Source organism: Strigops habroptila, chromosome 10, assembly GCF_004027225.2.
Source record: "Strigops habroptila isolate Jane chromosome 10, bStrHab1.2.pri, whole genome shotgun sequence".
Taxonomy (NCBI): Eukaryota; Metazoa; Chordata; class Aves; order Psittaciformes; family Psittacidae; genus Strigops; species Strigops habroptila.
In genome coordinates this window covers 35195302-35218701 of record NC_046359.1, presented here as the reverse complement: position 1 = coordinate 35218701, position 23400 = coordinate 35195302, and the positions used below count along the sequence as shown (strand labels likewise).

At 47.1% G+C, this 23400-nt stretch overlaps 1 protein-coding gene across 1 annotated transcript in view; it reads right to left on the bottom strand.

Moving 5' to 3' along the window:
* Positions 1 to 23172, bottom strand: part of PARP1 (poly(ADP-ribose) polymerase 1) — a 32102-nt gene extending 8930 nt beyond the window's left edge. Inside the window, exons 1-14 of the mRNA XM_030499447.1 lie at positions 22908 to 23172; positions 19655 to 19817; positions 18689 to 18807; positions 17411 to 17625; positions 12324 to 12420; positions 10622 to 10738; positions 9565 to 9741; positions 8989 to 9130; positions 7314 to 7454; positions 6357 to 6599; positions 5264 to 5332; positions 4395 to 4527; positions 3315 to 3510; positions 1903 to 2031 (exon numbers count right to left, since the gene is read on the bottom strand). Coding sequence (XP_030355307.1) covers positions 1903 to 2031; positions 3315 to 3510; positions 4395 to 4527; positions 5264 to 5332; positions 6357 to 6599; positions 7314 to 7454; positions 8989 to 9130; positions 9565 to 9741; positions 10622 to 10738; positions 12324 to 12420; positions 17411 to 17625; positions 18689 to 18807; positions 19655 to 19817; positions 22908 to 23027 — 2061 coding nt within the window. The 5' untranslated portion in view covers positions 23028 to 23172. The remainder of the gene's footprint in view (positions 1 to 1902; positions 2032 to 3314; positions 3511 to 4394; positions 4528 to 5263; positions 5333 to 6356; positions 6600 to 7313; positions 7455 to 8988; positions 9131 to 9564; positions 9742 to 10621; positions 10739 to 12323; positions 12421 to 17410; positions 17626 to 18688; positions 18808 to 19654; positions 19818 to 22907) is intronic.
* Positions 23173 to 23400: the final 228 nt, after the last annotated feature.

Below are 23400 nucleotides of genomic sequence, written 5' to 3'. Positions count from 1 at the left end.
CTACAGAGCCCACAAACAGCTAGAGGGTTAGAGCTTGTGTCTGCTTTGACTCATGGGAGGTGAACAGAGCCAGCCTCTGAAAGGAAGCTAAACTGCATCCAAAGCTTTATCATTAGAGGCATCAAAAGAGCACAGCAGCCAAAGGGCTGGGTCTAAAATAGCAGCACTTCAATTACTGCCAGATGCACTGAGGGTAACATGAGGAATTAGCTCCACATCACAGATGTGTGCACCAATATGTCAGGGAGAGACAAGGGAGATGTTCGCCTTCCGCCCAGGCAAGAGACATAGCACTGGAACAAACTCAGCCCTCAAGCCACTTGACGTAAGGCAATGACACATAGAATTGCAATAAACTCTATGCTTGGGGAGGTAAAACTCTTGAAAACTATATTAGATGCAGGAAGAGAAATGCATCAGATAAATCTATTGTTGTTTAAGGGAAAGACTTAGAGTTTGCTACAGTTTTGGCGGAGTGAGAGTGCCTGGATGGAATGAACTAGTTGAGACCAGGTTGATTAAAGGAACCAAGCAGCCGTTTCCAGAGGATACAGAACTTCTGGAAAAAACCTGCATAAAAAAAACTCTGACCAGGAAAACCATTATTTCCTCTAACAGAAAACAGCTGTTTGGCAGCAGCAGCAGTACAGGAAGATAAATCTAACAGGAAGACAGACCCATCTGGACTCCCAGGTCTGCTACAGATCTGCAGATGGTGTGAATTAACACAGTATCAACAGAGTTCTACAAAACCAAGTTACATCAGATGATGATCAGTTCAGAGTCTTCAGCCAGTTCCAGTTACAAAGAATTATTAATATTTCAGAAGACTTTGATGTAAAAAAATCCACTCAAGATACACAATTAACCCAAGCTACTACAAAATGTTGGGCAAGCCATCTGAAAGCTTGCAGATAAGCTGTACAAAACGGAGCAAAGCCTGTTCTGAAAAGCAGATACAGAGAGCAAACGGCTGCTTAAATATGAAGTCTTAGGGCAGGATAACTAAGATGGCTGAAGGAAACCTGAATTTGTTATTTAGAATTAACCTAGTTTGCACGGCTGCATTAAAACAAACTGCAGGATCTCAAAAAACAGTAAAACTGTTTCTACGCAAGGAGAGACACATAAAACTACCAGATCACCCTCCAAAAGCTTGTTAGAAGCATGGATCAAGAAGTATGGAGGAAGGAATGGATGAAAATAGGGTATTATTAGAACAAATGAGAAACACAACAACAAAGAAAACCGAAAGTTTGGCCCTGTTCAGAAGACGATCTGTACTTTGTAAAGGCACTTCATCAGTGCATGTATCATCTGGCAGCTCTTCTCAAGTCTGAGCTGTGTGCTCATTTGCTACCTAAATTAGTGGTAGTACTGCTCACCCCTCCACCTCAAAATATGGTTCACCACTCACAAAAAGATAAGTGCCTCCAGCCTCACATCACCAGCAAACTGGTTATCTGTAAGTATCTTAAGAGTCTTCAGAGCATTCACTGAACAGTGGTCACAATGTATGTGTCACGGGGAGGAAAAACCCAATAAAACACCCCCAAACATCACCCAAGGAACAAACAAACAAAATCCCAAACCACATAGAGTGACTGCTGATCCCAGGACTGGCAGATGAGTTTCTCATAGGCATTGTTAAATTGAAGACACTGATACAGACATTCCGCACTGAAGAATGCACCCCTGTTTTTAATACTGCACGTATCATAACTAAGTTACTGCTTCCAGTGCTTGGCAAATTCTGGTCAGACTCTTGCCCTTATTTTAAGGCTGATCTAAAACTCACACTGACTTTGGAGAAGTATGATGCACCCTGGACTGCAAAGAACTTGCTTCCAGCTGTGAAAGTTTGATGGTTAGAAGTAAAGGAACATGAATGTGTGTAGTCACCTCAAATTCCACCATCGCTTTCTTCATGCTCTCCACATCAAAGATCATCTTAATAAGGTCTTGGATTGGCTTAGCCAGTTTTGATTTTGTCCCAGCACCTACTGTCAGTTTCCTGACAGCTTCTTCATCCTGGGAGGTAAAAATAGTATCAGAATTAGCAAAATCACAAAGGATAAAAGTAACAGGCTGGCTGCCATGGTAACAACTCAAAACCAATTTAGTGTATGCATACTATGACTAGCCTGAAGTTCATGGGGAGCGTGGGACATTGCTCTGACATTTTGGAACAAAGTGGGTTTAAAAATCCACCTATTCAGTAATTTGGCACTTGTTATTTCAAGAGGCAGCACTGTAAAACATAAGTAGAATTAAGGGAATAGGAACTTTCTGTGCATCTCTGCTTCACCTCAAGCAATGGTGTTAATTACTTTTTCTGCAAGCTTTCTGCTGCATAGAGACCTTGATATGAAAAAATGACTGTTTACTTTGTTGCTTTCATGACAAAATAGAGATATAATAACTACTTCCACTGAGTTTTTGTAATAAAAACTGTCATAGATGAGTACAGGAATCATCAATTAGCCATAATACCATTTACATGCTTTCACGGGTAGAGCAATAAAGCATCTGCCAGATGCTTCAGAATATCAGTGTACACTGCAGTGAAACAGCCACTTTGCCATTGCAATAGTCAGATTTCCAGAAATAAAGCTAAGCATCAAGTACTTCAGACTGAGAGATGACAGCCAGTAATTTGGCCACAGAAAAATGCAACGGCTTGGAAATACATTCACTAGTTCTTATGCTATTAACAGCATTCAACTATTCAATCTGAAATTGGTTTAAGTTATGGGTATGCCTTTAAATAAACACACAAACCCGCAGTGGGCAGAAAGAAGAGAATTCTTCTTTAGCTTAGCTGTCTAAATAGCCAAATCTTTCTGGCAAGGAATAATTCCTCTTTCTCAGCCTGCTCATTATGTGCACTAAGCAGAACTCTGCATACGAGTCGCTTCAGCATTTGGAAGGATTTTGGATACAGAGGACAGATGAGAAGTGCCTATTTTAACTAAAAGAAAACGGTGTTTTCAGACAGGATGTATGTGAAACGGCTGCTGAATTAAGCTCAAATTAACATCCTTAAAATTACAGAGCAAACAGGAATGAGCACTAAAGGGACTTCAGGCTTGACAATGGAAAACCACTTAGTTTCCCAGCACATCTATTTCAATGCATGACACTCATTGACCTACAGCTCTCTTTCTGTAGCAGAGAAGATGCAATAGTTAGACCTGCACTTCACTCCTCAGGTTTGTTAAGCGTAAGCGATCCAACAGTGAGCACAGGGCAGAACAGTCATAGCAAAGCAGCGAAGCAATGCTCCACTTGGTACAGGGACATTTCAGAGTTACCTGTCCATAATCAATTTCCAGGGGGTAGAATTTTTTGGGATATTTAGTGAAGTTCTTTGAATGCCAAGAATTGCCAGTTTTCTCTTCATACAAATTCAGGAAGTGTTCAACAGCATCTTCTTTTGATGGCATCTGCTCCAGCTTGTTACTCCCGATTACAGTGCCCACACGACCCCAAGATCTGAACACCCAGTATCTACAGAAGTGAAACATGAGAGAAACAGACATAGGGTACTCTGGCTTTAAATCTCAGTCCTAATGAAACTGACCCTGCAACAACCATGCATGCAAATCAGCCATTTGCATACCTCTGATTTTATGGAAGACCTTCTCTGTCAGAGACTGCAGGAGAACACAGACTCACCACAGTATGGCCAAGAAGGGTGTGAAAAAGTGCCCAGTGTTAACATACCAGGCCTACAGCCCCCGAGCATAAGTGTGTGCCCAGCAGGAAAAGGCAGGCTAGTAGCTCTTCGGTCTTAATGTTCCACAAATACCAATCTTCAGACTATTTGGGCATGTATTTGAAAACCAGACTCAACGCATCTTTAAGCCTCAAGTCCCAGAGTTTTCAGAGAAACCAGAAGTAACTCAAGTATTTGTTTGTGTTACTGACACCCCCTTGGCGTTGCTTCTGTATTTCTCAAGGGCAGCCATCAGTCACAGAGCACTGTGCCCATCCTGTTGGCCAACTAATGTAGTCCTGAAAACACCAACTGTGTGCACCTCGCTCATCCCAGGATGCAGGAATGAACATTACCACATGCAATTCCACAAACTTACTCACCTCCCAGCTTTGGTTTTGTCTCCACGCAGAGCAAAGATCTCTCCATGGGTAGTTTGGTTTTAGTTGTTTTGTAGTTTTTAGTGGCTTGGGGGAGTTTTTTGGGGTGTTTGTTTGTTTTAATGAATATACCGATCCATATCTCCTCACAAGGATATCTTCATAGAACCATAGAGCTGTTAGGGTTGGGAGGGACCTTAAAGATCATCTAGTTCCAACTCCCTGCCATGGTCAAGGACAAAATCCAGGATTTCTTGGAAAAAGTTAACAAAAGTCTTTCTAGGTAAAAAACTCACCTGTTCTCTCTGTCATCCTCCAGCAGCTGCAATTTGTAATAGGAATTTGTTCCTTTCACAATATCTACGAGGCCCAGGGTTGCACTGAAAATCTTTCCACCTTTTTCAAAGACATGAGCAGAATCCTCCAAACCTACAAAGGAATAGATTAGAACACAGAGGAGGCTACCATTTTAGGTTTCTCTCCTGCATTCGTGCTCACCCAAGTGTTTCATGAAGTAGTGTGACTCTTAACAGAAATACCACAAAAAAAAATCAGTGATCATGTGCTCATTCAGAACTACTTGAAGCATGTTTTATTTTAATAAGTGGTGAGCACACACCTTTAGATACACTGGAGTGAATATCAATCCTAACTAGAGGGAAAAGCTTTCTATAAAGGACCATCTAACATCTATATTTAACACTCTGTGACTGGCTGAAGGAATTCTCAAGATACATCTCTGCAGGTGTCATGTTAGCAAATGGAGTGAATAACCAAAGGCTGGCCATGGATGCAGCATGAATTCTCAGAACAACATCCATGCACTATAGATTTGGAGAGCAGAATCAGCTGCCTCCTGAAGAGTCCAGGGGCAGATGCTCACACCAGACCTGTGGCCTCTGCTGGCTGCGCCTTTATTCACCGCACTGACAGATGCTCCTGAAGCTGAGCAAGGTCCACACCTTGGTGTAAGTGGTCCTTCTGAAAGCTGCACTAGAAAATGCTGTAATATCCATCTTTGGATGTCAAACAATATCCTTCCTTCCACAGCAAGAAAACATGGCTTAAAAAAATCACTTCGCTTTTATGGAACCCTTATCCTTTCATAGAAAAACACATCCTGAAGTTTGTGTGTGGTGCGGGAGCAGCTACTGTTATCACTCACCAGAATCAGGATCTACTGCTGCTCCACCCTTAACTGTTAGCTTCATCTTCTTTTCAGACTTGCTAGGTCCTGCAGAAAGACAGTTATTTTTTTTCCTAGGCAGGCAACACTTGAATCAGCATTTAAATCCTCAATTTGCATAATTATCACCCTAAGGAGACTTTAAATCAGTTCCCAGCACATGAGCACAATGACTCCAATGGCTTTTTTTACCTGGCTTTAGCAGCTAATTCACAGCCCCCACCCCGCCAATTAAATGAAAACCAGGCTCTCCCCAGATTCTGCCTCCTTTCTCCTGGGTGGGCCTTCTCCTTCCCAAGGGGTGGGCCATAGCAGTTTTTCACCTGCAGAGCAGATAAAAGTCACATTTGTGGTTGTGTTTAGGTGGGATTGAAAAACCTGATGGGCCGTGTGGGGTGTTCAGGTCCCCTGGAGATGCTCCTGCTGTGAGATACATACCAATTGCATGAGAGAAACCTACACTTGGAGGACATGGAGAAGAACGGATCCCAAAAACAGGCAAGCAGATCCAATGGTTTTGTTCACTCACCATCCAGCATTAATAATGCAAGCTCTCTATGGCATTGGTGAGGAATGCCATTGGTGTTGGATAGTTTTCCTCCTCTGCTAAAAAAAATGTTATGTTCTAAACCAAGTAGGACAAAGTGCCACTGCTCTGGACCCCACTATTTTCCCACTTGCTAACACTCCTTGGGGGTCACAGCAGTGTGTGTCACATCTTTGTGCCCCAGCACCTACTTGCAGCTGCAACACTGACCCAAACTGGGCAGAGAAGCTGTTAAGTTATGAGGAGACTGTACTCATAACTTAAGTTATGAGGGAGCCTGGGCACACACAGCACAGACCTCTGAAGCAAGACTGAACTAGGAGAAACAAAAGCCAGCTCAGGAGACAGCTTCATGTTTACTTAAAGCTAGTCTTGCCCTCAAGTCTCATTATTTAAACTTATTAAGAGAAAAAGGGCAGAGAACTCAATGGAAGGGCAAGGATAGACTTTGTGCATGCACAGGTTTGCTTTGTGCATGCACAGCACTGAACAGGCCTGTGGAGAAACAACTGCTTTGTTCTTCACCTTGTTCTTCTTTGACCTTCCCAGCACTCTTCATACTTGAGGGCTTGCTGCACTTTCCATCCACAGCCATCTCCTCGTGCTCCATTTTCACCTCTGCACCCCAAGGTGAAAGCGCATGGAGAGACACGAGCTCCTGGAAGTCCTTGCTGGAGGATTTCACATCCTGAAGAAACCCCTCTGAGACCACGCGGACTTTGGCCTCCTTCACTTCTTCCATCTTCTTGCTCATTTTCTCCACATCCTCTGCAGAGGCAGGGTGGGAAACAGAGGGAAAAAAAGCATCAGTGAGGTTTCAAACTTTAACCCTGGCCATGATTCAGGGTTCTGTAACACTTAGTGGAAACATAATTCCACCACATTTTGGATTCACCATGTTCTTCAAAGAGCAAAGTCCACACTGCCTCTAAGCTGCAGCTTGGGCTACAGCAGGAAGACTCCTGTTTTACCTGGCTGGTCCAGCAATCCCCTTCCTGGAGCCAGGCTAGGGCTGGACAATCCTGGCAGGTGGGAGCAGATCTCCTACCTCAGTAGCCAGTTTGCACCTCAACTCCAACAGGGAGCAAGAGCAGACCCTAAGCTGCCAGCAGAGAACACAACTGCCATCAGGCCCCCACATTCAGCTCTGCAGCTTCTCCAAGGCAAGCATGGACACAGCCCCCAGCATCAGTCATCCCAACAAGGGTGGCCTGCACACCACCATGGTCTGCATCCAGACCTGAGCTGCTGCAGCCCGACAGAGCCTGCCAGCACAAGCTGCAGGGTTAACTTGCTAGGTAAATAAAACCCAAACAGCACACATCTGTCTTTACTTGTCCAAGCACACTAGGGCACATGTGCATACAAACCACTCCCTGTAATCCAAACACTGATCCCCAGACAGCTCTGAGGACCTGTGTCCTCTGTAATCGGCTCAGCTCTGTTACCAGTGCTACCAGTAACCACGGCACGGCTGCTCACTCTGTGTGCTGATGCACAGCGTGGCCTTGTTAGCTGTGGTGGTCATCTTTCCTCCCAAGTCCTCCACAATGCTCTTCACCTCCTCCTTGTTCTTTGACAGCTTTCCAAGAACCAGGATCTTCATGTTGGTCAGTGGTTTTTCTAGGGGTTCGGAAATAACATGGCGTGTTAGCAACAGGCACAGAGCCCCCCAGACAAGCAACAAGCACAAAGGGACAGCATCCCCACACTGAGCACTATCAGCCCAGCTGGCAGGGAGACAAGGGTCCAAGCAGGTCTGACCTGCGCTAAGCAAATGGGAGGAAGCTCCTCTTCACCAAAGCTCAGCACCCATCAATAAACAGAAGGGATGGAAGACAGGGAAGATAGATATGTAGGCACATTATTTGCCTGCCATTTTTATGTTTTATGTTTTAAATGTCTGCTTCAGCTCTGTGCTACTAGAGACTGTCCTCTGCTCCCTCTTCTTTCGATGCCTGGACAGCATGGGAGAAACTCACTGTAAGATGAAAGCTCCTGCTTCTTCGAAAGGAAATCAGTTTTTGAGGGGCTGGAGAGAGAGGACTGTCTCTCAAGCAACAGTATTCCTACACAGCAGTACATTTGAGTCTTGATCTTAGAGTACAAGGTTGTACCATGCAAACTCCATAACAAGTCAGGAGCAAACTGGTGGCCATCTGAGGCTGCACCATGTCATTGTGTTACCACTTCGCAATGCAGTTTGGTCCAGGACATGGCAAGCAGATGGCAAGCACATCTGCACCGCTAAAAATAAATGCTATTAACTCTGGTTGACCAACTGAGAGTTTTGTTTCCTCTTCTCCCCCCAGCTCAGATCAGTTAGGTTGCTAGCAAACAAAGTAACCTGGCTTTAATTCTGGTCAATGTTTTGAGTTTAGGTTCAGGGCACACTGGAATCAGAGCCAAGACCTGGATCAAGTCATTTTCATTGCTAAAATAACATCATCTGGCTGAAATTAGCTGGGCAGAATTACTCCCATCCTTCTCATCAAGTAACAATACTCCCCTGCTCTCAAAACTACGGCCAGGGCTATCCAGGCTGAATAAGAAAGAAGTCAGCATAGCTTGTAGTAGACAGGCTACATCACCAAAGCATGCAATTCATTCCAACAGCCTACAAGGAATTTCTGGAGTCCAAACTTTTGCCAGCCTGTGGGCTGTTTTGCATAACAGGAATCAGTGACTGGTAAAGCCAAATCCCAGCGGAGGATTTAAAAAAATCAACCCAAAAACCCTCTTGCCCTTAAAACCTAATACAATGTGGAACATGCGATGTTATGGAGGTCCCTGGATGCTCCTCAAGAAACCAAGCAAGAAGGCATCTCACAGCAGGTCTTCCTTGGGACACGTTTTGCAATGCCAGCAGTTAAGTTTCTGATTCGTTGTAAACATGTAATGTCCTCACCATCAACAAATACCCAAATGACTTGTTAGAAAACAACTAGCACCTCATGCCCATGTCCCCAGACAACCCATCATATCAGGGTCTACCCATGCAAGGAAGATGAAGCAGGTGAGACCCTGCTCTGCTGTTCTTTATTTACCAGAAGAGCTGTGCCTGCCTGAGGGCAGGAGAACAGCAAGCCTGGTCAGGCTGGAGTGGCATTACACACCATGCTGAACTCCACTGACCCATGGCCAGGCAGCTGCTCACCTCTGGGTGCGGACATGGTCTCTGACAAAGGAGCAGATGCAGAGGGAGGAGGCACAGAGTTTGCGTTCGCAGCGTCTGGAGGGAACACCCTGTCCTGCTTCTTACACTTGAACTTCTTCAGGTAAGGAATTTCCCGAAACTCCTGTGGGATGGAAGCATAAGTAGAGTTTAAAACCAAGTAAGATACAAGTTAAAACTTATATCTTATTACAAGATTTAAAGGCCAAGTTGAGCACTGGCCAGATGTTGGCATTTACTGCAGGTCTTGGAAAGTACTTCCAAGACATTCATGCTGGTAGGCAAATATCCACTGTACTGACTGAAGTAAGAGGGTAAATGACGGGTTTCAAATCAAATCAGCAACATTTCTTTCAATTTAGTGTTCCTGGAAAAACTATGATTTAGGTATTATTAGGTAGCATTAGCTGCCTACCCCTGGAGGGGTGTAGCTGTGACAGGACTGCCACACTGCTCTCCAGCATCCAACACTGACTGCTGCTTATTTGATCTCCTTACAAGAGGTAACATCAGTTAATAAACGTGCTTCAGATCATCAAATCTGGAGTAAACACCCACCTTTGGGATTACCCAGTCTTTCCTGTTGGGAGTCTGCGTTTTAGCAACACACTTAGTCCAGGCAGTGATATCCCCTGAACAGTAATATGCGTCACTCTTGAACACAAACTGCCCCTTGCACTCCTCGCAGGGAAGCAGAGCTCCAAATGCCATCCCGTCTGCTACTCGGTCCAAAATCTAAGCAATAAAGAACACAAATCAGGCCATGGCAGAAGGAAGCTGGAAGCCCATGTATACATTACACAGGGATGTATAAGAAAGTAACTGTCAGGCTGCTGGCACACAGACACAGATGTCTCCAGCGCTTGCCACGCATACACTGCACATAAACCAAGACTCTTACCAGCACCTATTGATTTATGATGCCTTAAAGATATGATGTGAAGTTTCCCTGGTCACACAGTATCTGCTCACACACTCTCCCATCCGGATTCAACATTCAGGGAAGCTGTGCCAGAGCAGCCAAAGAGGAGACGAGCTACTGCATCTGAGCACATGAGTAGGTAGGTGGGAATGTGGGCTCAGACAAGTCCTGCTTTTCCTGCCTAGAGAGTATTTCTTGGCCGTTCTGAGTCTAGACACTTCCCACATCCCAGCCCACGCTCCTTATAAAGAGTCTTAATAAATACAAATACTTCAAGTGATGTGTGGCTCCAAAAGATAGAGGACTTTCACAAGTTACACAAACTGACTGGTTTTAGAAAAGATACCAGGAAGGAATTTGTGCAGGTTTTGCTTCTTTCTGCATAACTTAGCAGTTGAGGGATGTGAAGTGCCGTAAGTAACCTGCTCTTGAAGAGCCAGCAAAAAAACCCCCAACAAGGACCAGAATAAAGGCACATCACCAAGATGAAGGTGCTGAATTCAGCATCACACACCACCACACAGCCCTTCACAAGCAATAGTAACAGCAATATCATCAGAGCTCTGGGACAAAACGCTTGGGCTTTGCACTGCATTTCTTTCTGTAGTGTGATGTTAGGAACAGGCTTCAGACTTGTGGACCTTGCAGTAACACTGGTTCAGGTGGGCTCCACCGATTCAAAGACCAACTCACGGCATTCTCCCCTGAAGGAACTTCCTGCTTGTTGGCGATCAGCAGCTCTTTGAGGTCATTAGTGGAGCAGACCTTCCTCAGCTCATCCTTGATGCCCCAGATCAGCTCTGTCTGCTCCTGTTGACAAAATCCAGCAGCTTAGCTACTTGAAATCGATTGCTTTCTAAGAACACTCCTGAAATTGCAGTATGGGGACAAGGTTTTAGCAAGCCCACGGTATCTTAAACACAGACTGTGAGATGAAGAGCACCAGAAACCACTAGCTTTACCAAAAGGGAGAGTCATATATTTTACCCAAAAACCTAAACAGGTTTTTAAAGCCACATGCTTCAGATTCAGAATACGTGAGCCACACTGCGGCTTCAGCAAATACTATCTCTGCAGAAGGACAACCCTATGGGATTCTGTATAAACCAAGGCTTCTCCATCATGTACATGTGAAGAAAGGCCAGAGAGCAATCTTTTATAGTTCTATCCCACACAAGAAGGTACAAGTGACACTAAGAAGACAGCTAGATAGCTTTTAGGCAGAGTGGAACCCATCTTTCTATCACACTTTACCCTTAGCAAGCTCTCAACAGCCTTTGCAAGTATCACCTAACTGGCTGACACTGACAACAGCGAGGCTGTAGCTGCATTTGAGCACTGCATTAAAACAAAACCAGAAGTGCTAGTCAGCACTTTTCTTCTTTTAAGCCTCCTAAGCATAAGAGGAATTCCTACCTGATCAGTCACCTGCAGCAGGGCAGAGGAGCCTGCACATTCTCTGGGGCCTTTCTACAAAAGGTGAAAGGGTTGGGCAGCAAAGCAGCATCCTAAAATATCTCAGGTACTTTCTGCATGTTATTCGTACAGTCAAAACCACAGTTTACCCTGGAATAAATGGTTGTCTGTGTTAACTGGTTTAATTTTCAGTGTTAATGACCATGCTTGATGAAATGCTGTAAAGAAAAGTGAACCCAAAGTTAACCCGACCCACAAATTACCTTCATCTGTCCTAAACTGCAGCAGTGAAACCTTGATAACGCCTCAGCTAAGTTCTGATAATTCACACATTGCCACACAACAGAAAACTCCTGTGCAAAGGCGCACACCACTTTTCGACAGCTCCATTAAGATTTCAACTGCAGCAAAAGCAGCTTGTTCACTTTTTCTTGGAAAGTACCTATGCCAAGCTTTCAATATACAGAATTCCTGATGCTCTATTGGGAATTCTTCCCACGATATTCTATAAAGCGAACAGTAGAAAGCTGTGATCTGTCACACTTTGTACCCAAGAACTGAACAGAGCTCCCCAGAGGGTGAAAAAGATGTGATTTCTCATTCATCTCGTTCAGCACATTACCTCTGTTTAAGTTTTACAATGAGCTATTTAAGGGTTTCTAAGCTCTTCTGCCACAGTGCTTGGGCTCAGAGCTTCAGCCACCACCACCAGATGATACAGGAAGGACCACAGAACCAGCCTCCCTGAGAGAGAAGGCATTTAACCTAATCTATTTAAATCCAATAAGCACAAGTCCTAGAGAACTTCCTTCCTGTGTTGCAGGAGAAATTGCCTTCAGCAAAGCCTTAGTGACAGGGCATCTCCTGCGCCAGGACACAAGGTAGAGCCCCTGTCTAGATACCACAGCTCTTCAGTTAGTGCCTGACACTGTGCTCTTCCAAGGAAGCAGTTTTGAGGATGGGATCAGCTAAAACTCACCTTCAGCTGTTTTTCCTGCTTTGATTCTTTCTCTTTTTCTTTTTTCTGTTTCTTTTTTGCAGTCACATTTCCATCTACCTCTTCTCCTTTTCTCTTTCTAATAGCGAAAGACAAAACACACACATGAAAGGAAGTTACTTAAACGCCTGTCCACCAGTTACCAGAGCTCAGTGTTCTGACTGCTGCTACCTGCAGAGGCTTGAATAGGCTCTGTTTTGGCAGGCAAGCTCATTTCTCAAATTCCTCAGTGCTAGATTGCAGACATGTACTTGGCTCTGCAACACGAGCTGCCTCGGTCAGGTCAGGTACACTTAAGGAGCTTTTCCATGGGGTAGCTGTATGGTCTGGCAGAAAAGCATACGAAATACTGCAACATTTTCAGGTGTATTCATCTACACCTGTATTAGTTACACCAAAGGCATGCCTAAAGATCACTGAATATAAGCATAGCTTTCCAAATCTGGGGAAGTTTAGTGATGCAGGTTAAAAGAGTCTTTCAGCTGAATCAACAGCTTGATTTTTCAGCTTAGACAATCCATATTGAAGTGAAGGACAGCAAGCATTACAACACACTGGGAGACCAGGTATTTCCCTGCTAGTTTCTCTTCAGGCCGGAATGAAGTCAGGTCTCTGAAATCAGACAGAATGAAGTTTCTCCTTGCAAAGCACTCCCAGGCTGAAAGTGGTTCCATGATGTACTACCGTGCACTTGTGTCTGAGGAAATTTATTGCTAACTGAGGCCTTAGAGCTGTGCAGGGAGAAGCAAGAGAAAATGCTGCTCAACAAAGACTGGAAAGAAGAGGAAGCCTAATGAAAACTGGGGGATTTTGGCAGACTTCAGAATGACAAGAGACCTCAGAAGAAGATCATTTATATTTCCAGAGTCAGATCATCCCCTGCCTGGCTTCAAGATACATCGATATCAATAAATCACACTAGTGTGTGCTCCCCTCAGGAGGTGATAATGGGAAGTTTTGCCCCACTTGAGGCAGGAAGGACCTGCCACTGGAGGCAGAGTATGAACACAGCTTGGATCTCGCACTTCAACAGAGCTGCTATTGCTTTGAAACGTCAGCCAGGTTTCCTCTCAAGAAAGCATCTGTCTTAACTTTATAAGCTGTGGCTGATGGTTCAGCCATAAAGTTGACATTCTCAATTGCTCTCCGCTCACAGTTTTAAACACTTCACTTTCTAGTTCTTTGCTACCGTTAACACTAACCCTGTATGACAGTTTACTAGCAATAAAGCTGCAGGAGGATGTCAAAAGGTACTCTTCTCCCAAAGACTCACGTCTGAGAGACCTGTAAGTTCCAGCAACTGTCCTGGCCCTAAGACTGGGACAAGTTCTCATTTAATCTGCAGCGGCCACCACCCTACAAGGGCAAGACCAGAGCATCCACCGAGTCCTGCCACAAGGGTAATGACTTCTAAGTTTTAACAGTCATGGGTACACAACACGATCTGGGAAGAACACATCAGCTTGAGTGCAAAGTGCTCTGCTGCACCTTCCCAAGCCAGAGGGCTTTATTAATAACCTGAGTACTTGGGGTGGGTGCCCAACCGCTGTGCATCTGCGGTGCCTCTCCCTCAGCAGGCTGCCAGCGCTCGCTCCTGTGCTGTAACTTGTCTCCCAGTCTCCAGAAGGAGGAGAGCCAGCACACCAGCCTCTGGAAGGCGATCACCCTGCAGAGGGGCCCCAGGGAAAGCAGCCAAATTCCAGCAGGGACTTGAGCTTCTGGCAGCTTTTCCTTAGAGTCAAGGGGACAGCGAGTCGCTCTCCCGGACACAGGGATTACTGTACCTGTTCCAGCCACTTGAACAAACCGCAGAGCAGGAGGGATCATCCTGATTGCAGAGAGGCATAAAACCTTCTCTTTTGTTCCTGGCTACACCCAAGGCTTAAAGCAAACACGAATCAGTTTTACACAGCCTGGAGAAGGGAATGGCAAAGCTGAATTCATCTCAAATTAAGATGAATTTTCCCCAAGCCAGCAAATTTTACAACAATCTACAAAATACACACTCACTGACACACACAGTTTTATCTTCCATCCTTGGGACCAAACACCAGGACCAAACACTTCCTCCAGCTGGGGAAGGAACAGTCTTCCCACATTCAACAGGTACAGCCCAAAAGCTTGCTTGGAAGGACTGGTACTTGCCAGCCAACACAAACTACTTCTTCTCACCTTCATGGAGCATATAGAAGATTTATTCCAACTTTTGAGGAGATGAAGAGGGAGGTGAGCTGTCCCACTCTAGCCTGGCCCTTCCTTAACATCATGTTCATCTCCCTACACTGAAAATGATGGCTGGAAAAGGCAGTCATGGCGACCCTGGATAAAGCAAGCAGCCAACGCAGGGAGGAACAAGAACCCCCCTTTCCTCCTCATCCCTGTAAAGCACAGCCAGTTTGTTGGTGAGTACTCACCCTCTGCCTCAGGAAACGTCTGCAGTTAATCGGATGCTGCATGACATATCTCCAGAACGACACTTTGCTCCTGTCCTGGGCAGCAATTCCACCCGAACAAAAGAGGCAGAAAATGCAGGAAACTGTTACAGCTTGGAGCTGTGATACCACATGCTACCGAAGAAGCACAATCAAAGGGCGCCCGCAAGCTGCTACTGCATTCCCTACATCAGTAGATAGGCACTCTTTCCACAGAGAAGCTGCTGACAAGGACACAAGATCCTGCTTCCTCAAGCCTGGAAAGCGCTGGTGCTTGGGTACAACAGCCTGCACCCCAGGGGAAGGTTGGCATGCCTCACCTAGAGAGATATGACTGAGGAAAGGTGCCAAGATCCTTGCAGGAAACCTTCCCATTTTGCCCTTCAGAGGGAAGGGGTTTTCCAGGCTATTCTTGGCAGCCCTGCCCAGTACCTCACTTCTCTCATCTGCAATAGGCACGTCACACTGCAACCCTTACAGAAAGGGTTGACAAGGCAGTCCCAAAGCCTGAGCTCCTCCTCAGAGTACCAGCCAGACACGCAGAAGCAGCACATGAACCTGGATGTGTCACATCTGAATCGCAGAAACACCCGAGTCATGACATAATCTGGATGCAGCACAATTAGAAACATCTTTAAAGATCATTTTGAGGATCTCAGCTGCAGCAGATCCCGTAACATCATTTCTGTCCTTAATTTCTGTTATCTGACTGAATGCACATGATTTATTTGAGGTAACTGCATCTCATTCAGTCTTCTGGGGTGTTTTTCTTTCGGCTTCTCCAGAACTCCTGTGCTTTCTTGGCAGACAATCACCAGGTAGGAAGCAGAGCACCCCTCTCAGTCTGTTTATTTACACTCTCAGTTTGTTTGACAGACAACTATTTTTCCAATTGACCCTTAATACCCTTGGCTCAAGCACACAGCCCAAACAGCAGAAGAAAGGTAGTGGAGTGTAAGAGCAGGCCAGCACCTTCACGGTTGATGGGCTTGCTCATGCAGTGCTTAGAAAGCAGGGAAGATGAGACATCCTGCTGCTTTTCTGGCTTTAGGTCCTGGTTCAATTACCCTCCACCACCACGCTGAGCTTTTTTCCATTGCAATTCTAGGCTTTTGTTTACGCAGTGACTTGGCAAACCACGCTGTGGCCTGTCTTTACAAAAGCCTTCACATTTTGCAGAGCATCCCAGAAGTGGCCCAGAAAAGGAGAGTCAGGGCAGACAAGAGAAACACTTGCACAGTCAAATCCCTAGAGCTTTGCTGAAAACATGGGAAAAAACTACCAGTAACCCTATTAAACTCACACACTGTTCTAGGACAAAGCAGGACACACACCTTGGCACAAGAAGCAAGGGACTGCTCGAAAAGCTGCAAGTGCATTAAAACACTGTGCTTGGACTTACATGCTGCAACAGACCCTGAGGGAAAATGCCTGTGTGAAAAGACAGCAGCAGGCTGCCAGGCAGATGGAGACAGCTCGTCTCAGCCTCATGAGGTGAACAGTGTAGAACCTGACCAGCTCCTGCAGCACTGCAGGACCCTCCCCACAGCACCCACACCACTGCTGAACGCTTCTGGAGCAACTGCTTGCCAAGCAAGAATGAAGGGTGGAAGCTGCAGCCTCTTAGCACCACATAGATCAGTTGATGCGCACTCTGCCCTGTTACCTATGCCCAAGGATGACACCAACATACACACGAGGCTTTGAACAGTACACCATGACCATCAGGCACGTATCTGGAGGACCAATACTGACAAAGACTGCACAGATTCCATGTGGTTACGGGTTCTCAGAACCTAACATCAGTCTCACTGGACAGTTTCATGGTGAATCTTGCAAAAGTAAAGCTGAATTCAGTCTACAAGCTACATGGAGAAGCCCAATGTTTTACAATGACAAGGTCTTTCCTATTTGTAGGACCCAAAAACTACCTTACATTTCTTCCCCATGGGGACAGTGCAACGCTGGCTTATGTTATGAATCATGACTCCAGGCAAAGTCACTTCAAAAACAAGTAACAAAAGCTTTCATTAACAGAGAAAGAGTGACCAAAGCTAGCAAGCCACTTGGAAGCACTTGTCTGTCAGTACAAGTTCTGTCAAGAATCTCCACTAAGAATTTCAATGCAAGGCAAAGAAATGTCAGGCATACCACAAAAGATTCAGCAAACAAAAGCATCCAAGAGTAAGTACCACTTGGTCACTAAACACCATTACCAGATTCAGTGCCTGTCACAGATCAGCAGCTCATAGATAAGAGATGTCAAATCAATTCTCAAACAAGTGATTAGAGCAGAGAAACCATCACCGATAATAGCATCACACAAGGAGGCAGAGAGCCCAGTATCCATTTGTATTAAGTATGCATTATTTTATGGTTGAAAGCCTTACATCAGCCCTCCCAAGTCACAGCTGCTGGTCTGTGCATTTTCTCAAGGCAATCACAGTGGGCAAGAGGACTGCACGCTCCCAGGAATGGGGTATTTGTTGTTGTCTGCCTAAGGTCACTGGAAGGACCAAATCCTCCTACGACCAATATTCTAACAGCCAATGGTGTCACAAAACATTTATCATGGATGTATTTGAAGGCAATCAATGGCTCCTCTGCACAATGCAATTCCTTACACTGCCCACATACCCTTCACTCTTGGTAGCTGGGAGCTGCTTCTTCAGAGTTTCTTTATCTTCAGCTTTTAAGATGCTGAAGCCCAGGAGCTGGGTGGCTCCATACGCCGGGAGGAAGCCCAGCTCGGCTCGGCGGCTCACAAAGCAGTCCGGGTGGTACCAGTTATCGATCATTCCCAACTGCGGCTTTTCGGGATGCACCATCTTCTTGGAAATCCGGATCTGGCCCTGAGGGGGGATAAAGCAACACAAGAGCAATCATTAGGCCATTGTGGAAGGAGCTGGCTGTTAAGAAGTTATTGACATGATGCTTCCTGAACACCTGTAAAATAGCAACAGTTCCTCTATCAAAACCTTTTGTTCAAGCCCTTTCACTACAGTTCCTCTGCTTTCTTCAACACTCTTTCTAGGTTGAACACCCCACCCCAGCTTTTTAGACAGTTTTCAGTTCAAAAAGCACTCAAAAAGGGTAACCCTGTAGTCTTTACTCCAACTACCAGCCAGCTTGACCAAGCAAAACTCACCTGACCAAACCGCATGCAGGCACCTCTGAAAAATTAACTTTATGTCCCTGCCTCTCAAGCACCAGTACTAATATGATCTCACCCCATCTTACTGTGAATTACTTTTCAGATGCCCCACGAGTAGTTGTACTGGGTGCTTTTAGACTGCAATACTTCATGCTCCAACAACGAAATGTCTACACAAGTCAGCAATGTTTCTGCAGATACAAGCATACCAGCACTGGTGTTTGGTCTTTGCCAACTCTACCCAACTGGCAGGTCTATTCAGAGGCTCACAACTTCATACTTTGCCAACTGTCTTTAAAAGTAGAGCACCAAGACATGCACCAACTACACCACTGGTTTTGCATCACTGTTTTTGTCTGCTTTCCTGGAGTTAATATGGATACGCTGCACACAAACAGCCAGCTCCTCCGCTGGCTGAGGAGGAGGAACAGGCCAACACCTTTGCAGCGCTGCAACAAGCAGGAAAAGCTGCAGTTAGTGGCAGCTCTCCTGACACAGAAATGCTGGCGAGCGGTGTTCCAGCCTCCTCCAAGATCCAAGTGAAAGGAAGCATCAGCAGGTTCAAAGCCAGGCTTACAGCGCCTGAGGGATGCCTTTACTGTCAGCTGTCCAGGATGCAGCTGCTCCTCAGACACTGAAATGCAGCTCTGCAAGTGCTTTCCATATGCAGGACAGACAGGAAACAATTATAAAAGTCACTCTTTGAATTGGAAATGGTGGGAGAAAAGACAAGAGATGGAGAACGAAGAAAAGCTTTTTACCTTTTCTATTTTCTGTTCACAGCCTTTGCAAGTACTTCTGTTAGACTTGGCATATTCTGCAGCAAAGTCATTTAGGCTCTTGTCAGCCTTGCCACCTCCTTCCTGTTCCCCTCCTTTTCCTGGAGAACAAAGCAAATACAGAGTTCAGCTTTAAAAGATATTCCCTTACTTTCTTATTCTGTGTCCCAGATTGTTAGCAGTCTGGATTAATAAACCTGTGTTCCCTCAACTCATCTGTCAAGAATGTGAATACAGAGCAAGGTAAGCATTCCATATTCAAAAGTGCTTTTAAAATAGAAAGAGTTCTTTAAAACAACCAAGTAGCAACTGTACAGGATTGCTTATTTAATGATTTTAAAAGACTTTCAACGGTGCATGGAGCTGTCTCTTTTTACTTCTTTCCTGAAAGTAGTGCAAAATGAGATCTTATTGAGGAACTGTTTGTAATCGGAATCATGAATAGCTCTGCTTCAAAGCAGAACTCATCTTCCCAACAGCCAGTTTCCTTCTGCATTTCCACATTTCAATAGGCAGACATCAATCTAAAACTGAGACAGGGTGAGTTTAGTCTGGTCTGTACTTAGACCTTCTCACTTGCTCCCCTGACTCACGACTTCAGGGTGTAACAAATTCAAAGATGCCACTGGAACCATACGCTGCAGTGAAGGTACCACTAAAACAACATACTACAACAGCATTTGCTAATATTAAAGAACTGAGAACAAAATACACCAATCATGATGACAAGAAATATTTGGCAATACATCTGCCAGCTGACTTGGCTTTTCCCCTCACTGATTCAACATGATACTGCCAGTGTCCTAGCCTTGAGTGCAGAGACACCACCCCGATTCTTCCAACATCACTTGCTGAAGAGACACAGCAATCAAATAGCCACAATAACAGCTTGAGAAGAGGGAATACGGTTCCAGCTGAACCTCCAAACACCAGGAGACCTCTGCTTACCTCCTCCAGGGCCTCCAGTCTCAATGGCTTTCTTGATTTTCTCCTGATCTTCCCACCGGAGCTCTGGGAAGCCGTCGATGTCTGCATGGGACACGATTCGAGCCCGCTTCCAGAAGCAGCTGTAGTGGTGCCAGTGAGGGACTTTGCCATCAAACATGGGCGACTAGAAGGAAGCACATTATGCCAAGATGAAGCAACTCAGACAGGATCGAGGAGGGGAAAACAAAACAAGATAAAAAGGACTGAGTAAAGTGATTTTTATATATATATTTATTTTAATTAAGAGATGGATACTATTTAGGACAAAGTCTAAGAAGAAAATCTAATATGACAGACAAGCTGCTGGAGAGATCCCAGATGGGATAGATGTGGAAGAAGCATTTACCTAGCTTAACCAGTTTACCACCCTGCTGCTTAGTCCATCTGTTTTACTTAAAACAGAAAGGTCATAGCCTCAGCGTGGCGTGAGCAGACAAGGAGAGGTTTCTTCTCTATGAGAATCAGACCATCTGCAGGCACGAGCAAAGCAAAACAGAGGTTGTGGGAAAAATAACAGGAGTCACAGCACGTGGCTCAGCTGCCACAACCTCCTCTGAGGCTGCTGGCCACGCTCTGCAGGACCCCTGAGTGCATCACACAATCCCTTTGAGAGCCACTTCTCAAGCAAGGCGACAGGCTCCGTACCCTGGAGACTATCACCAAGCCCAAGACAGGAAGAGCAGCTCCAAGGACTGTGGCCTGGAAAAATTCCTGAGGGAGATGCAGGAGAGGGAAGCAAAATTTCAGGGAAACACTAGAGTCCAGCAGAGTCCTGTATCGGGACAGAAGCACCACCCAAATGCTCCCCAAAGCACATGTCCTCAGCACCCTGCCTCGCACCAGCCTCATTGTAGAAGTGCTCCACTTGCTCTTGCCTCAGACACATTAAGTACCAACCTGGCATCACTCTGGTTACTTATCAGACAAAACTACTGTGCCGTGGTTTGGCTCCAAGTAACACACAAACAACTGCTGTACTAATAACACTCAGTGCTATGTAATTATTATTAGTGATGATACAGAATTAACGACCTAGGAAAGTGTTCTACATATCACTCACCAACAGGAGCAAGAGCTCCAAGCTGAAAATAACAGCAGAGAGTTTCCTGTATGAGCAGGAAGGATGAGGAAAGGGCTTTGAAGACCACAGTGTGGGACTAGAAGAGCTGGGAGCCCCAACTACAACTAACCATAAACCAAAACTGTAAGAGGACATTTATATTTCCAGCTGGACTCTTCCCACAAGCCAGGATTACTGGTTACCCTCACAGCACCACAACAGCTCTCAATGTGTCTGGAAGTCACAGGCAGCTCTGGCACTGAAAGTTGGAGCTCTGGGATCATGTTTGGAGTTCTCCTGGAGTCCCTAACCAAGGCTTTGGGGGCACAAGCCACTGCGGTGCATGGAAAGGGGCAGATATGACTCAATCTTTAAATCAACCATACAAGCAGTAAGTCTCTGCTACATGGAGTTGTGCACCTGGAACACTTCTCTCTGTGTGGGAAATGAAACCTCCAGGCGAGCTAGACCTTGTTTACACAACTTCTCCCAGCACACCTATCTCTAGACCATAGTTTCCTAAACACACTACAGAAAAAGGAGAGACAGATTCACTTTCACACTGCACATGCAGATAACAGAACCCGCTCCATTCCAACTGGAAGCAAAAGTCCTGCAGGGCCTGGGTGCCAAACACTGAGCACCCATTCAGAGCTCTTCACTTGAGGAACAATAAGGGTGGTTATAGTTGAAATGGCACCCAGCTAACGACTTTGTCTGGCCCTCCCTTTAATTTCTTACGCACAATCTGCAGAAAACCTCAATGCACCGAAGGCAGTGCAGAGGTTGCTCTGCAGGGGATTTCCCCAAGAGGAAACAAGGGGGATGGGTGCTCTGGTGACATATGGGCCTTTGGAGGGAGATGCTCAGCAGCAGGGTGTGAAAAGTGCTCTGCTAGCACAAAAGCTGGCAGTGGGGAGGGACAGCCCTTTGCAGAAGTAAATTATAGGTGTTGGTGCAAGAACAGCAGCTTCAGGGAGGTGGCTGGCCAAAAGGCAGCGGCTCTGTGGGGGATGGCACAGCGAGCTACTGAGGCAGCAAGAAAAACAAAAGAAAAAGGCATCAGGAACACGTGTGAGCAAATGCTGCAGCTTGGCACCGCACGGCTCCACATCCTTCCCAAGGGACGGAGGCTTTGGGGAACAAAAGCAGAAGCAGCGATTTCTCCCCTTGGGGAACCAGCTCCTGCCTCCAACCCGGGCAGCCCAGGCAAGGGGCAACTGAGCCCTTCATCTCCAGGCACTGCCTCTCCCGGTGGCACAAGCCACTCTCGGCCGCTGTTCTCAACCACTGCTCCTCAAGCGCTGGGAGCCAGGACGCCCATCTGCAGGGCTTCGCTCCAGCGCCCGCACACCGCGTCCTTGCTAGTTCTCCATAAATACACATACAGGCATCGCTTATCCTTCACCACACGCTGCGACACACACCAGATTCAGCCCGCTGTCCCTCTGCACCACCTAAACGCTGCAGGAACCTTTTCATGTCCCTCGCCAAGCAGAAACCGAAGCTCACCCGACTGGGAATGGGAAGGGGGGCTGCGCTGCATTCATCCATCCATCCACCCCCCCGGGGGAACGGCGCCTGCCTCCCCTGCAGAGCGACCGATTCCCCCCCCATCTCGCACCGCAGGGTGCGATTTCAGGCCGCCCAAATCGGCAGCACAGCTCCGTGCACGGCTCCCAGCCCTCCGATGCCAGACATGGCCCTTCCTTTGGGATGAAACCGCACAAGTCTCGTCCCCAAAAGGCAAAACAACCCGCGGCCGGCTGACAGCAGCACACGCCTTCGCTCTCGGATTGCCAACCGCGGCGCAGCCCCGCTCCGTGCGCTGTACAACCGCATCACCGCCGCCGGCAGCCCCAGCCCTGCCCCGCTTCAAGGGGAAACCGCGGTGGATGCGCGGAGCCATCCCCGCGCTCTAACGCGCGTCTGGGCTCGGTTTCCCCGCCCCATAACGCCAGTCCCGCACCGCACCGAGGTTCCTATGACCCGACACCAAACACCCGGAGCGCTCCCGGGGCCACGGGACCCCCGAGACCCTCATTTCGCCTTCCCCGCTCCGCGCCGCCAACAAAGAGCGCCCCCGGAGCCGCGCCTCCGCCACGCTTCACCTCCAGACGCCCTCTCCGCAGCCCAGGCCCCATCGCGCCGTACCTGCACCATGAGGGCGAGGCGCAGCGAGTCCTTGGCGATGCTCTCCCCGCACTTCTTGCAGGAGGCGCGGCCGCTCTTGGCGTACTCGGCCCGGTACAGCTTCTCCGCCGGCTCCGCCATCGCTGCCCCGCACCGCACCGCGCCACGCTACCCCCTCCCGCCAACTACCCCCCCCACCGCAACCCGCGGGAGCGCTAGCCGAGAGCCGAGCGCGCCCCGCCGCCAAAGCGCCCGGCCGGATCTGCCGCTCGGGGATCGATTCGGCAAGCCTGGCGCCGCCTGGAACGTTCCGGTTTGGTACGGTGTATCAATGGGGGGTGGGAGCGGCCGCGCGTCACGTGGTGCACCGGGGTCGGGCTCCGCTGGGTCCTACGGCCCGGGCGCCCCATGGTCCATGCCCGGAGGCGAGCACCCCGGGGAACCGCGGCCCCCAGCGCTGTGGCCGGGAGGCTACGGGCGAGCTTCTGCATCCACCGGCCCCGGCAGCCGGGGA